The 13,889-nt window shown below is 41.0% G+C and overlaps 1 protein-coding gene across 1 annotated transcript; it reads right to left on the reverse strand.

The window, feature by feature from the left end:
• Positions 1-4,823: 4,823 nt before the first annotated feature.
• Positions 4,824-11,833, reverse strand: foxr1 (forkhead box R1). The gene is made up of 7 exons (XM_078254298.1): positions 11,713-11,833; positions 10,686-10,778; positions 10,098-10,324; positions 7,533-7,601; positions 7,096-7,223; positions 5,254-5,486; positions 4,824-4,852 (listed from the first exon to the last, which is right to left on the reverse strand). Exons 1-7 carry the CDS (start codon positions 11,831-11,833, stop codon positions 4,824-4,826), a joined length of 900 nt encoding a protein of 299 aa, XP_078110424.1.
• Positions 11,834-13,889: the final 2,056 nt, after the last annotated feature.

Below are 13,889 nucleotides of genomic sequence, written 5' to 3' on the forward strand. Positions count from 1 at the left end.
CTAGAGATGTGGCCCACGCAGGGGAAGGAGGGAGCCCCGTTCAGACTGCTGAAAAAGCCGCGATGTAGCCCGGGCGAAAGGAGGAGGGAGCTCAGCCCATGCAGAACGGCCGGAGAAATGCATGCAACCACAGGCAACAAAGCAACTGCTGGAGAGCCCTAAAGCCCTGGCGTTCATCTAACATGTAGTCTCGCTTTGCCAGACCATCCTCCAAAGTGCTGCAAGGGAGGGTCTGGCTAGTCTACACAGCATTTGGGGATAGGAGAAAAACGTGCTCTAGTTTACTGGCATTTCTTTTTTGAGAGGTACACGTCAGGCTACGGCATAGGATCCGTGTCTCCACATACCGACGTACGTAGCCACGGTTTAGATTTAATGCAGAGGCATAAATCACGCATGTGTCACTGAAAATGAACCCACCTCCTCAGTGTCGGCCTCCATGACCTTGTTCATCACGTAGTCGTGGTCTACTCCAGGATGCACGCTGACCAGCTCGTAGCGAAGGTTGGGTTGGGAGGTTGAAATGAGAGCTCGGCAGTGCTCCAGCGCCTTCTCCCACGTCGTTCTCCTTTACCAGGACCAGGTTGTCAGCAAAGCAGAGGAAGGGAAATCGAGCAGAGCAGCTTTGGGTAGCCATCTTTTTGCTCGTCGAGGAGATGGAAACAGAGTCGTCGTTCCCTGGATCATTCGATGCCCAATTTCTGTACTCTGACAGCCCAGTGCTCCACCTCAATGTTCCCCCTGCAGAACAGATGTTTGAAACTTCAGCAACACAGTTGAGATGAAAGTCTGATTACGGTTTGTCAAAAAGTTAACTATCCATCCCACAACTTTAGATTTTTGGCTAAAGATGAGCTGTATTTTGCAAGAAAACAATAAAAAAATAACTAGGAATGCAAATTTTTTTCTGACTGTTAGCCGACCCTCGTAAACAGAGCATTAACCTAAGCAGGGAACGGAGTCCCAGTTCACAGTGCGAGAGGCTTGGACATACTTTTCACGTTCCGTGGACAGCTGCAGACTTGTTTTCGGTCGTGCAGCCTACAATGTTTAATAATTAAAACAAAAATTGATGGCCAATTGCACATTTGCTCCAATATGTTGTCGGACTTGGAAGCTCCAGTCTTAGGTGACAGCCAGCTTGCGGTGGCCGGGATCGCTTGCTTACTGGTCGGCCAGTAATACTAACAGCAACCGCTGTCAGCTGGAAGTCATTTCAGACCCTCCCACCAGCCGTTGGGCCACACCTCATTTAAATTGACACCTGTCACTTCTAAATGAAAAGCTTAATGCTAAAATCAAAATGTAAAAGGTGAATCTTAAAATGTCAATGTCAAATGTAAAACATAAAACTCAAAAGATAAAAAGTCAAATTGAAAATTATAAAAAGGGGAAAGGCTAAAATCTTTTTTTCTATTTGAGATTTTAATTTAAGTATTTCTATTTAAGCTTTTACATTTCACATTTAATTATGGCATGATTTTTCCTGGTAGCGTAGTAAAATAATACCATTTTCAATTTGAGCTTGCTTCATTTTCTCTTTGGACTTTCAAATTTGAATTATGAATAAATATATCCTCCATACATATGGTTGTAGATTGGTGTAGTAATCTCCATTAGACCAAACCCAGTAGTAGGAGTTTATGGGTTTGTACTAGAGATGGCCCGATACCATTTTTTGCTTCCCGATACCGATTCTGATACCTGAACTTGCGTATCGGCCGATACCAAGTACCGATCCAATACCAGCGTGTCATATTTTTGTTATGTTTTAACAACTGATTACTACTATCCCTGTATGGATGATATTATTTCTATCTTTGTTGTTGTCAGTCTGGCTCAGGTTAAACTCTTTGTGAAACATGAACAATGAATGCCACAAAACGTTCTTTTATTATGCAGTTTGACAGTCAGTTATAACGCGAAAAGAACATAAATAAACGTAGAATTTCTTTAGGGTTTTATTACATGGTATCGGATCGGTGCATAAACTCCAGTACTTCCCGATACCAGCGTTTTAGGCAGTATCGGCGCCGATACTGGTATCGGTACCGGAACATCTCTAGTTTGTACATGCATAGTATCCCCACACATTTATACTATCTTCATCAGACTGCATAAAGATGGTGGCCAGATCAGCGAAGGAAGTTGAGCTGTTTGGACAAAAAAAAAAAAAAAAAAAAATACATCTTTTTTTATTTATTTACAACGACATCTGTCAAAAGTCAAGTGATCAGAACCTCAATTCATATTTATAGTAGAGGATTTTTAGTATTACAGTACATATGAGGCTGATGGGAATGTCAGTTTTGCAGACATTTGGTCATAAAACTGTACAAATTGGAACTTCGACTTGATGGTGCTAAATGAAAAGTAAAGGGATCATCAAAGTTACTATTAACTGCATTGCTTTATGGACAAGTGATGTTTCCATTTATCTACTTAGCTCTTTAATTCCATGTTATTTCCAATGTTACATTCAAGCCTTAATTTGTGTAATCCTAACTACAAATTCTAACCTATTTTTCTTTTAACCTTCATTTAACCAGGATGTCATTTGAGATTTAAATGTCTTTTTTTATGGAGACCTGGCCAAGACAGCATACCATTACAAAAAAAACTAAATTATGAAAGAAGAGCATGAAAAAACAGACAAGGGACAACAGATACAGATTACAAATACAAGACCGTTTAGGAACAGCAACTACACTCTTTAGTCACAGGGTCTGGCTAGTCCACACAGAATTCCAGGATGGGAGAAAAATGTGCTCTGGTTTATTGGCATTTCTTTAAACCAATCAAAATCATCATGGGCGGGGCTAAGCTCCACATGGAGCCACAGGGCCTCTGCAAAATAGCCTGTTTTGGTGGAACATGTGTATGTTCAAAAGTTGTTTTAGTTGTGCGAGAGATAGTCTAGCTAGCTGTCTGGATTTACCCTGCAGAGATCTGAGGAACAGTTAACCATAGTCCTCAGAAATCCAACGGAGTTTAGAACTCCAACACAAAGAAAGCGGAAGGAAACGGAAATCGGCAGAAAAGACATGCATCCGGAGGAATATCCTGCGGCACCTAAGTGGAACGTCATGGATATAGACTAATGTAAATGAGAATAAAACGTAAAACCTCACTTCCTGCAGTAGCTTTGAGGGTCCTGCCAGGTGTAATGGTTTGGTTGGTACGAGTATCCTTTCCACACCACTGATCCCAGTCCAGACACAGTACTGCTCAGTCTGAGCAGGAAGGAGGAGGAGGAAAGGTCCTGAACTCATCGTCAGACTTCTGTTGTACAGAAAGCATCATATTAAACCATGCTGTACTATTGTTTGTAGAGAGAATAAATACTTAGTTTTTTATAATTCTCAGCTGATGAAAATGCAATCACAGACCCCTTAATATCTCAGGCAGTTAAAGACCAAAAACATATTTGGGGCCATTTCTTAATAAAGACAAATGGCTTATTAGACAATAAAAAACACTATTCAGTCGGCAGTGGTGGAATGTAACCAAGTACATTTACCCAAGAACTGTACCAAGTACAAATTTAAGGTACTTCTACTTTACTTGTCTTTTCATGCCACTTTCTACTTCTACTCCACATCATTTCAGAGAGAAATATTGAACTTTTTACTCCTCTACATTAATCTGACATCTTAAATTACTTTACAAATCAAGATTTTTGCGCACAAAACATATGTAGTATCATATGCACTTTTACTTTAAGTACATTTTCCTGATGATACTTACATACTTTTACTTAAGCAACATTTTCAATGCAGGATTTTTACTTGTAACAGAGTATTTTTTTACAGTGTGGTACTAGCACTCTTACATAAGTAAAGGATCTGAATACTTCTTCCACCACTGTCAGTCGGAGTCGTTACCTGTCCTGATGTTTTTTGCCGTTTCTTGTGCTGCGACGTGTTCAGTCAGAAACACCCGTTGCTGTCCGATGAGCCTCCAACATCAAGCTGAACATCTCACTTCTTTGATTTCCACTTATAAGAACAATCATTCGACTAGTAGACACACTTAAACCAACTATCAGCTTCCTGTTGCTGCATTGCCAAAAACAATGTTGATTCAGCATGTTTAAATGTTGGCAAATGAAGCAGAGATTTACCCACAGACTTAAAAAAAACAGACATATTTTGCTTAAGAGACACCAGGAAGCAGGCAAATAAAACTGTTGCATCATTGTAGGCTACTGTTCAGTCACATCAGGACATCTTAAAAGATGATTCAGTCACTGTTCTGAACACCACTCGTAATATTTGAAACAAATTTTACCCAAACCATGTTCTCTAACCAAGGTTGGTGAGATAATTACCTCTTCTGAAGAGTCCATGTTTTTTTAATCGTGCATGTCCTCCTTGGCTACTAGCAACTGCGCAGAGGAGGAGGGGGGGGGGGGGGGTGCGTGATCACCGAAGGCTTGTATCATGGGGACGCGCCGACAGTTTTGTTGTCATGACTTAAAATTCCTCATTGGGGAGACAGAAACTACGCACTATACTATAGCTGTAACTTAGAGGACTTGTTGGGGGGGGGGGGAATCTCGACTCCTACATAGAATGAACATTTGACCAAGACAATCAGACTTGATTGCATACACGAAAAATGTATTTAGAGATATTTCTTTTTAACTGATGACATTGTGCAAATATATTCACCTGACTGCACTCTGTTTTTCTAAATCAAGCATTTACAAGAATTAAACAAAATACATTCATAAATAATATTCAGCATAATAGAAGAAACATTCTGCATATTAAGTTGTATTATGCATTAAACTAATTGATACCTTCTACACCTGCAGTCACTCACAGTGCAAACAAACTCTGAATTACATCTGAAAGAAAAAGAAAAGTCATTTTAACACTTCTGTCTGTCACATACAGAAACTCACTTGATTAAGTCTTTAGATTTAAAGCATTTTAAGTTAAATCTTTGATACAGATTAAATCTCCCAAGTTTGCCACATTAACCATTTTTATATATTTTTCTGTTGCTGTTGCACTTTTGGTGAAAATCTAAATCAGCACCATCCAAAATGTATAACCCCCAAAAGGTATTCAGTAGTAATTTGTTATTTGTTTCTGTTACCATATTATTAATTCCCTCAAATTAATAGCATTAATTATAGCAGTAAGAGCGTAATTTACAGGTTGTTTGAGTTGTTGACATCTCAAATTGGGTAATTTGAGATGTCCTCAAATGCATTCCCTCAGATTAAGGTTTTATCACGTTCACCTGGGCGTGACATGCTCCTCTCCAGCTGTTTAAGGGATTCTCCCGTCAATGTGCGGATCTCGTCCTTTAGCCGGCGGTGGCCGTCCAGGGTCAGGTGCCACAAGCACGACTTCCTCTTGCCATCTCTGAACACCTGGTTGCAGGTTTTGCGGAAGCTGTTGTTGAAGCACAGGTTGTGGCGGATGGTGTTCTTCCAGCCGTCTGGCGCCGTCTGAAAGAAGGGGAAGTGCTCCCTGGGAACGGACAGGGAGGAGGAATATTAGGGCCTTCGAAAACAAGGCTGCCGTGCAATAGGTCAAGGTTTACCATTACAAATTACACACAGTCCCTTCATGGATCAGTCTGACATTTTGGAAGATTTTTTTTATTCCAGCAACTTAAAAAATGTCCGACTATATTATACCTGATTAGTGAAATCAGTTTTTGATTCAACTCTGTAATGTTGCTGTCATGCAGATTTGAGCATGTTCTGAATGTTTGGCCAATCAGATTGCCTGGTTGGATCTAAATTGCTTGTATTGTCATTATGTAACTTTTTTCTCTTTTTTTGTAATGTAATTGAATTAAATAGTCAATAATAAAATTGTTAAATGGCCAAATACATGCATGTACCGTCATAGGCGCCGATACCGTGGGTGCTCCGGGGCTCGAGCACCCACGGAGAATACCGAGCACCCGCGTGTGCCAGACTGCCAGTAGGGTACATACATTTTAAAAATAAACATTGCAGTTGGTGCTAAGTGGAGCGTCTGTCATAGTGCGATTGGTTATGTCGCTATCAGTCCCCTGCTCCATATCCTATCCACCAATCACAGCGTCTCTCGGATGAAAACGCCTCTTTAGTGACCCCGCTCCATCCCCCCACTATACAGTGCGTGTACGAGCGTTCGATAGCATAGTGGCGGTGCGCCACGGCAAAATTCCCAGCGCCACGGTGGCAGAAATAGGGCAGACGCACAACAGGGTTTCCGCTACGTACACCGCGCACCACCGCTCCTTCAGCCGTTTATGAAAAGTGATAAAGTCGTTGTGCTATCTGCTCTACTGAACTCAAGCGAACTGTCATCCGCTCTCTCTCCCCCCCTAGGGTGAGCAGAGCAACTGGAACAGTGACAGGACGTCATCACTCGCGAAGTCATGGCAACCAAATAAACAACAGGGCGAGTACTACTTCACTCAATAAGTGATGAACAGCGAGGAAAGCCGCGACATGAAATCCGCACTCACGACCGTGAAATATGACAGCTACAGTTTATTGGAAAATAGCACTGTGGACACTGAAGTTGATGAATTTACTGTTTATCAGACCCCAGATGAGACAAGAAGCTAATGTTAGCTAACGCTGCTGTGACGGTCCCTCTGCCTCTCGCTGCAAGAGACTGTGTATTCCTCCGACACGCTGTAGTAACGTTACTGTTTTAAAGCCGTTTTCCAGGTTAGTGGGGGTGCATACCGCTCAAAACCAACATGAAAAATGTAGCTAGTAATGTTCGCTCAGTGTTTTGTTGTTAAACTGTGTGTAAAATGAGCGGTGACGTTAAATCACCCTACGGTACCGTCTATTTTCTGGATGATTTCAAGGTAACGGTCGGTAGCTTACATTAGCAGATAAGCCCATACTCCGTCCAAACCCCCCCTCTGCCACCGCTGAAAAAATATTCTAGAGCAAACACTGGAAATGCAAACATTTTTGGACTACTTTTCTTTTTAAACGGCGTGCGCCTTTAAAAGGTTCTTTGTGGAACTAAAAATGGTTCCCTTATGGCATCACTCCAAAGAACCATTTTTGGTTCCAGTTAGCACCTTCTTTTTCTGTGTGTAAGTGCTTCCAATTAGTCTGACCTGGTGAAGTTGTAAATCTGCTGGACTTTGAGGCTCCCAGTGTGGCTGCTCTTGAGCGCCAAGGCGATGAGGATGCAGTAATTCACAGGTGGGCGAGGCCAGCATCCTGGCTTTAGGATCTTATTGTCCTGGAAGCAGGAACAATCTGATTAAAAGCCCATTCATTCCACTTATGGCGCTTATGAATGATAGTTTTCATTTCCAGAGCACCCAGAAGAAACCCATGCAAACTCCACACTCTGCTTCAAACTTGAAGGAAAAGTCATTCATTCCTCAGATATTTAAAGCCCATTATTGTATTGATACCATTGATTAAACAAGCAACAATCAAAGTTAGAGTTTGGACAAAAACATTGTTGTTAGGCATCAGGTTTTTTAAAGGGTTCCCTACATCCCACTGGAGGAACCTGAGCTAGGCCCGAGCTCAGTGTTCTCACCTTGGCCTTTGTGTTCCTTCCCTTGCGTCCGTTCTTGGCTGGTCGACAGGAGACGTCTTCATTCTTGATCTAATAATCAAAGATGGTGGAATTACATTCATATTTCGAACTAGTTTGAACCAGTGCAGGGAATCCTGTGTTAGTGTTTGTGGGGGTTTATTAAAAGCAGGTTTCACGTGTTAACCTTAACCTTTCTTATTGTTTTTTTTTGTATGTCGATCAAATGTAGCCAAACCTTTTAACCTGATACAAGACCCCGTTTTTACCTGGTATTATTTTCCGATCTGTATTTGGAGCTTTTACAAGTCTGCATAAGTAAAAACAACTTGTAAATGCATGCATGCATTTACATGTTGCTTACATGCAAAGGTCACCTACCTATACCTCTTCCTGCTGCCCTGCAAAAAGCTACTGATGAGCCCTTAAAAAGTAAAGGCTACACAGCATCATCGCTCTCCTAGACCTGGGACACGCTATGTGTGTTAACAAGTCCAAAAGCTCTGCCTATAATTTGCATATTAAGACCTGATCATAATGTGGCCGGAATTGAGACAAGAACTTATTAATACCAGGTATAAATACAAAAGCACATGGTCGTATGTCATTTTACAGATCTCCTGCTAATTCCAGGGGTAAACGGCATGTTAATTTAGCTTTGCAAACCTACAAATGTCATACAATATGCAGCTCAAGGGTCCCTGAGGAGTTACCTTGTAAACGAAAAATGCTTCATGCACTAAAGTTATCGTTTATCCCAACGTTTATCAAGCTGCTGAACTCCAATAGTTAATTTTAGCAGAGCTGCCATAATTTGCCATGCTTTACAATTAGTGCCATAATTTAATGAATTCATTCACTTCATTAACTCATTAAATTATGGAATAATTAAAAAAAAAAAATTTGTGGAAAGAAATATGTAATATTTCAGTTACATAAAAGCTTTTGTTTTCTTCCTAATTGTCCTTGGTGGTCAAGAACCCCCCACCCCCAACACAAAAATGGTTTGGCCACTGATCAAAATTTGATGTCATTTGTTTTGAAGTTCAGTACGCTTAAAATGTCCGGTCAGCACTAGTCCGGTGCTCAGAAAAGGAAAGAAAAAAAGGAGAAGAATAAAATAGAGGCCTTAGAGATCGTCTAAACAAATAAAAAAAGGGTGGTGACGGTGAAGCTGGAACTAGTAAAGTCAACGTAGAGCAAGGTAAGAAACTGCGCAGCCAACGTTTACGAGCCTTGTAACGTAACCTAACAGACCAGCTCTAATGTGAAAGTGCCCATATTATGCTCATTTTCAGGTTTATAATTGTATTTTAAGGTTGTACCAGAATAGGTTTACATGGTTTAATTTTCAAAAAGCACCATATTTTTGTTGTACTGCACAGCTCTGTTACTGCTGCAGATCCTCTTTTCACCTGGTCTCTGTTTTAGCTACAGAGTGAGACCTCTTTTCTTCTTCTTCTGTACTATCTTTGCTTGCACTCGCACATGCGCAGTAGCTCAGATGTAGATCATGTCAGCTAGCTAGCTCCATAGACAGTAAAAGAAAGGCTGTTTCTCCAACTTCGGTCAGTTACAAGGCAGGATTAGCTGGGAGACTTCTAAATGAGGGCGCACATGTAAGTAGTTCTTTTGAGAACGAGGTAGCATGCTAGCGTTAGCATTAGCGTTAGCATTAGCATGCTAACGCTAATGCTACAAGCTAACTGTTGCGGTTAGCCAGCTCGTTTCGGCTTGTGACGTCACAAGCCGTGCCGATTTTGAACAGCTCACCCGGAGACTGAAGGCAGGACACATTCAGAAACCGTATCTCACTCAAAACAGCATGGATGGATTTTTTTCAAAGTTTGTATGCATGTGGAAGCACCAGAGACACAAAAGAACACCCCAAATCCCAGAAAAATTGTTTTTTTCATAATATGGGCACTTTAACGTCCATTAGCTTGTATAAAAGCCGAAGCTACCCCAAAATCTTCCTAAGTTACCCCAAATAATAATATAATGTTTTATTTATATTTCACAAACTGTCAGCTGGAAAAGGCAGAGACAGAGGCTCAATCTAATAATAATCTAAGATTATCTCGTCCCGGGCCCAGGCAAGACTGTCAGCTGGCCTGGTTTGGGCAACAATCCTACTACTACGAAGTGAAGCTGAATGTTTCAACCATTCCTCCATTACTTTTAGCGAATCATTTAAAAACGGTTTAGTCAGTAGTTTTAGATATTTATTTATACATTTTTTTCATTACCTTTAGCTAACTATTTCAACCATTTAGTCATTACTTTTAACTCATTTCAACCGTTTATTACTTTAAGCTACCGGTTTAAACTTTTGTGTTATGTTCAGGTGTTACAGCTGATATATTCTTTTAATTAAACCATTTATTCATTCATCAATGCATTCATAAATAAGTTGAGTTGCTCCACAAACTTTGCAAGTACCCCGTGGCAACAACAGAAGTACCCTGTGTGGTAGAATTACCCCTGGTTGGGAATCACTGGTCTAAAACACCACGGGTACTCTATAACAGAACATGTGATTGTTGATGCCTGCAGTGCATACTGTACCATGTACTCAGTGGAGTGCAGCAGTTCCTCCTGGAGAGGAGCACCATGGGGGTCAAACATGTGGAGCTCTGTGGTGAGTTGACGTTGGGTCTCTGCAGGGTTCAGTAGAGGCGTTTGCTCAGCCGGTTCACAGAGAGTCTGCAGATCTGCTGTATGTTCTCCATACTGGATCGGGCAGGCAATACTAGGATTCACCAACAGCCACAGGTTTGGCTTCACAAAGGTGTCTGAAGGACAGACAAATCAATGGCATTGCTTTTTGTACGGTAACAAAATAAAGATATTAGCTAAACTAAGCTAGCCATCTCCTGGCTGTAGTTTCAAATTCTACAGACAGACATTGATGTTCTCAGCTAACGCTCAACAAGAAGCCGTATTTCCCAAAATGTCAAACTATTTTTCGAAGCCTCAAGGATACACACAATGCATTGTGGTGAGAAACACCAAACCTAAACAAAAGGATAATTTTAATATGATAGAATGACAGATTTGAAAAGGTTAAAAGGAAAAATATGGTGTACTATAAAAGAAAACAAAAGAAAGAAAAAGAAGTAGAAAGCTGTAAATGATAATGCAGCAGCAGCTCACCTGACGTTTTATCGTACCAAATGAATTCATCTTTTCTTCTCGAGGCTCTTGCAGAAGGCCTCTGGACCACGTACTGATCATTCAGTTTGTCATCTGTCATCAGTGATACATTAACACATCGACACACAAACATTACCCACTGACAGGCTGCACTTTAAATCAGTTGATCTGACCCCAAGACTCAGTTTACCACCACAAAGAGACACAAAATGTCTAAAAAGACACAAAGCAAAAACAAAGAGACAGCCACAGATAAACGGGGACCCACTCAAAAATGACAAACAAAACGACTACAGACAAAAAAATAACTACAAGAAGACCAAAACAATTACGAAGTGACACAAGAGACTCAAGATACCTACAAAGAGACTCAAAACGACTTCAAAAAGACAAAACCACAGACAAACGGAGACCCACTCGTAGAAAAGCAGCTCCATAGCACAACTAGAGGTCTAAAACTCCACAGGGAACCTTTAGGACTGGTTGTACAACATTAACTCTAAATGTGTTTTAACTGTAGGAGAGGTGGCGGGGCCTTTGCATATATGTCTGTGCCCGTATATGTGTCTATGCTTTTGCATGTCTTTGCCCACGGGCCCATTCTCTCATAATCCCCCCTCTCCGTATCACATCACTTTCCTTCTCTGTGGGTTTTTGTGCTGTTTGGATTTAATGGGAATGAATGACAATCATCCTAGCTAAGCCAAATACGACAGAGTAAAGGAAACCGTCACCGTCATATGCGTAATTTACAGGGTGGGGGGGGTTACAACACCCCCAATTATCAAAACTGACTACTGCACCCCCCAATAACCAATTATAATTTCCTTTACATAAATAAAGACATTTGCACCATAACTTGATTCAGAAAGGGCACAAAATGTTGCAGAAAAAAAATCACCAGAATGAGGAAAATTAAGAGAAAAATTTTTGACACACACACACACACACACACACACACACACACACACACACACACACACACACACACACACAGTGTTGAACCCCAAGATACGTCCTTGGTCACCGTGGTAAAACTGGTCGGTGGTTGTTGCCAGTCTCAGCTCCTTGTCCATGTCCCAGTCCGTCAGGCCCACAGAGCAGTGCAGGTCGAAGAGTCGAGCTTTGGTTTTAAGCTGTAAGGTCATGGTTTGGAAGTGGTTTTTTGGGTTTATTCCCTCTCACTTCGATTCAGTTCAGAAGCTCTCTGCTGAGAGTTCCACATTCACTGACAGCCCTGCAGGCTGCGGATCTAACAGCTGGAGCTGAACATCCTGATTGGACTCAATTACACCTAAACAGTTCAGCCTGTGCTGAATCACTCTTATAGGGGAGATATTTGGGCCTGCAACATTTGAATTTAATCAATCTAAATGTGTTATTCGTAGATTAAATGTTAAAACGATCAGTTCACCCCATACCACCTGTTGTGATTGAGCTGTCTACATGACTAAACAAACTCTCTGCAGACTTTGAAATGTCTAGCTCAGGAAAAAGGTCGTAAGTGGACCCTGATTTGTCAAAATGAATTAAAAAAAAAACCCTGATTTACTAAAAATCAAGTTTAAATTGTTGAGGCTTAGAAACTCTTCTTTAAATTGAGAGGGAACATTTTGAGACACTGAGGAGCTCTGCTAGACACTGACACATCTGGATTGTCCCACAAGCCCCTGCTTCTGTTTTCCTGTGTGACCAGAACAATGGAATTTTAAAATTCAAATTTAAGGTTTATATCTTTGCATTTCATTAGCCCCGCTAGTGGTGCAGGTCACGGGGAAGCAATGTTGGTCAGACCTCCACTTTGGTCCAGACTGAAATATTTCAACAGTTGGATGGATTGCCATGAAATGTTGGTACACACATTCCCCTTTAGAATGAATTTAACTAATTGTAAAGCAAGTCTGTCTGTTTGTGTCCTTCACATATCTTGAGAACCGTTAATTCGATCTTCGTCACACTTTGCTGGTGTGTTGCTGGGGGGCCCGAGGAAGCGCAGTGTCGAAGTTGGTGCAAACGGGGGTGGGGCTTCAGGGCTCTGCAGACTGATTTGGGCATCAACAGCAGCAACTTATAACACCAATGATGTTACGGCCGGCAAAATCCCTCCGCTAATTCTATCCATGCTCTACTTTATAACCCTGGTAGTTATGTCAAAAAGTAACTAATACGCCTTTTTGGAATGGGGCCCTGGCAAACACTGGCTTGCTTTACTTTTTACCCTTTCTCTAACTGGGAGAAGACATACTCAAAACTTTTCTGAAGTAAAGCCATTACAGTAACTACTACTAGAAAAACTATTTATACGACACAAGTCCTGCATTCAAATTTTAACAACCACAGGCCAAGCTATCAACGTATTCCAAACAGGCATGTTTTGAACGGCACATCACTTTGGTGATCCTTTGACTTTCATAAAACGCCGGGTCAAAATTTCAATTTGTCCAATACTTTAAGACCAAATTGCCTTGTGTTTAGAGCAATTTTAAAATGTGAGCATACTAACATGCTAAACTAAGATGTACATTTTAAACATTAGTTCTGTTTAGTTTGTTTTGAACATGTTAAAAAAAAAAATTGTCATTGTCATTCTGAGCACGTTCTTGAAACCCTATAAGACAGCTGGGCCCTATTTCAGAAAGCAGGTTTAGTGAAAACTCTGAGTTTGTTAACCCTGAGATGAGGGTAACTCTGGGTTTTCTGTTTCAGAAAGAGAGGCGACTTAACCTGAGAGTCAGTTACTATGGTAACTGAGTCTGAACCTAACCTGGTCGGGAGCAGCTTTTCATCAAGAAACCTCGAGTTTCTCTCAGTCTCCTCCCTCTGACACAGCGCTCTTTCATTTCCTTCATTCATTCAGTCTGCATCAGGCGCATTTTAGCGCAGTTTGTTATCGGCATGAATAAAAAAAAAATATGTTGGTTTATTAACCATGTTAGGCAGACTATAAAACGTTTTATTTCTCAAAACATGGCATTTCCTTTTGTCGACGATCCCGTTGATGAAGAAGCTGCTTTACTTCGCAGGGTGTTATATGTCGGGAGATGATATTGAAACCCCATTTTAATTTTTAGATAACTTCCTATTTGAGCGGTGTCGTTTTTCTTCCCAGTCGATCAGTTATGTAGCCTACATAACCTTATCCGTCCTCATATCACTAACGTCACCCATCTATGCTCTTACATCCCAGCAGATTAGTTGTGTCGC

Source organism: Sander vitreus, chromosome 1, assembly GCF_031162955.1.
Source record: "Sander vitreus isolate 19-12246 chromosome 1, sanVit1, whole genome shotgun sequence".
NCBI lineage: Eukaryota > Metazoa > Chordata > Actinopteri > Perciformes > Percidae > Sander > Sander vitreus.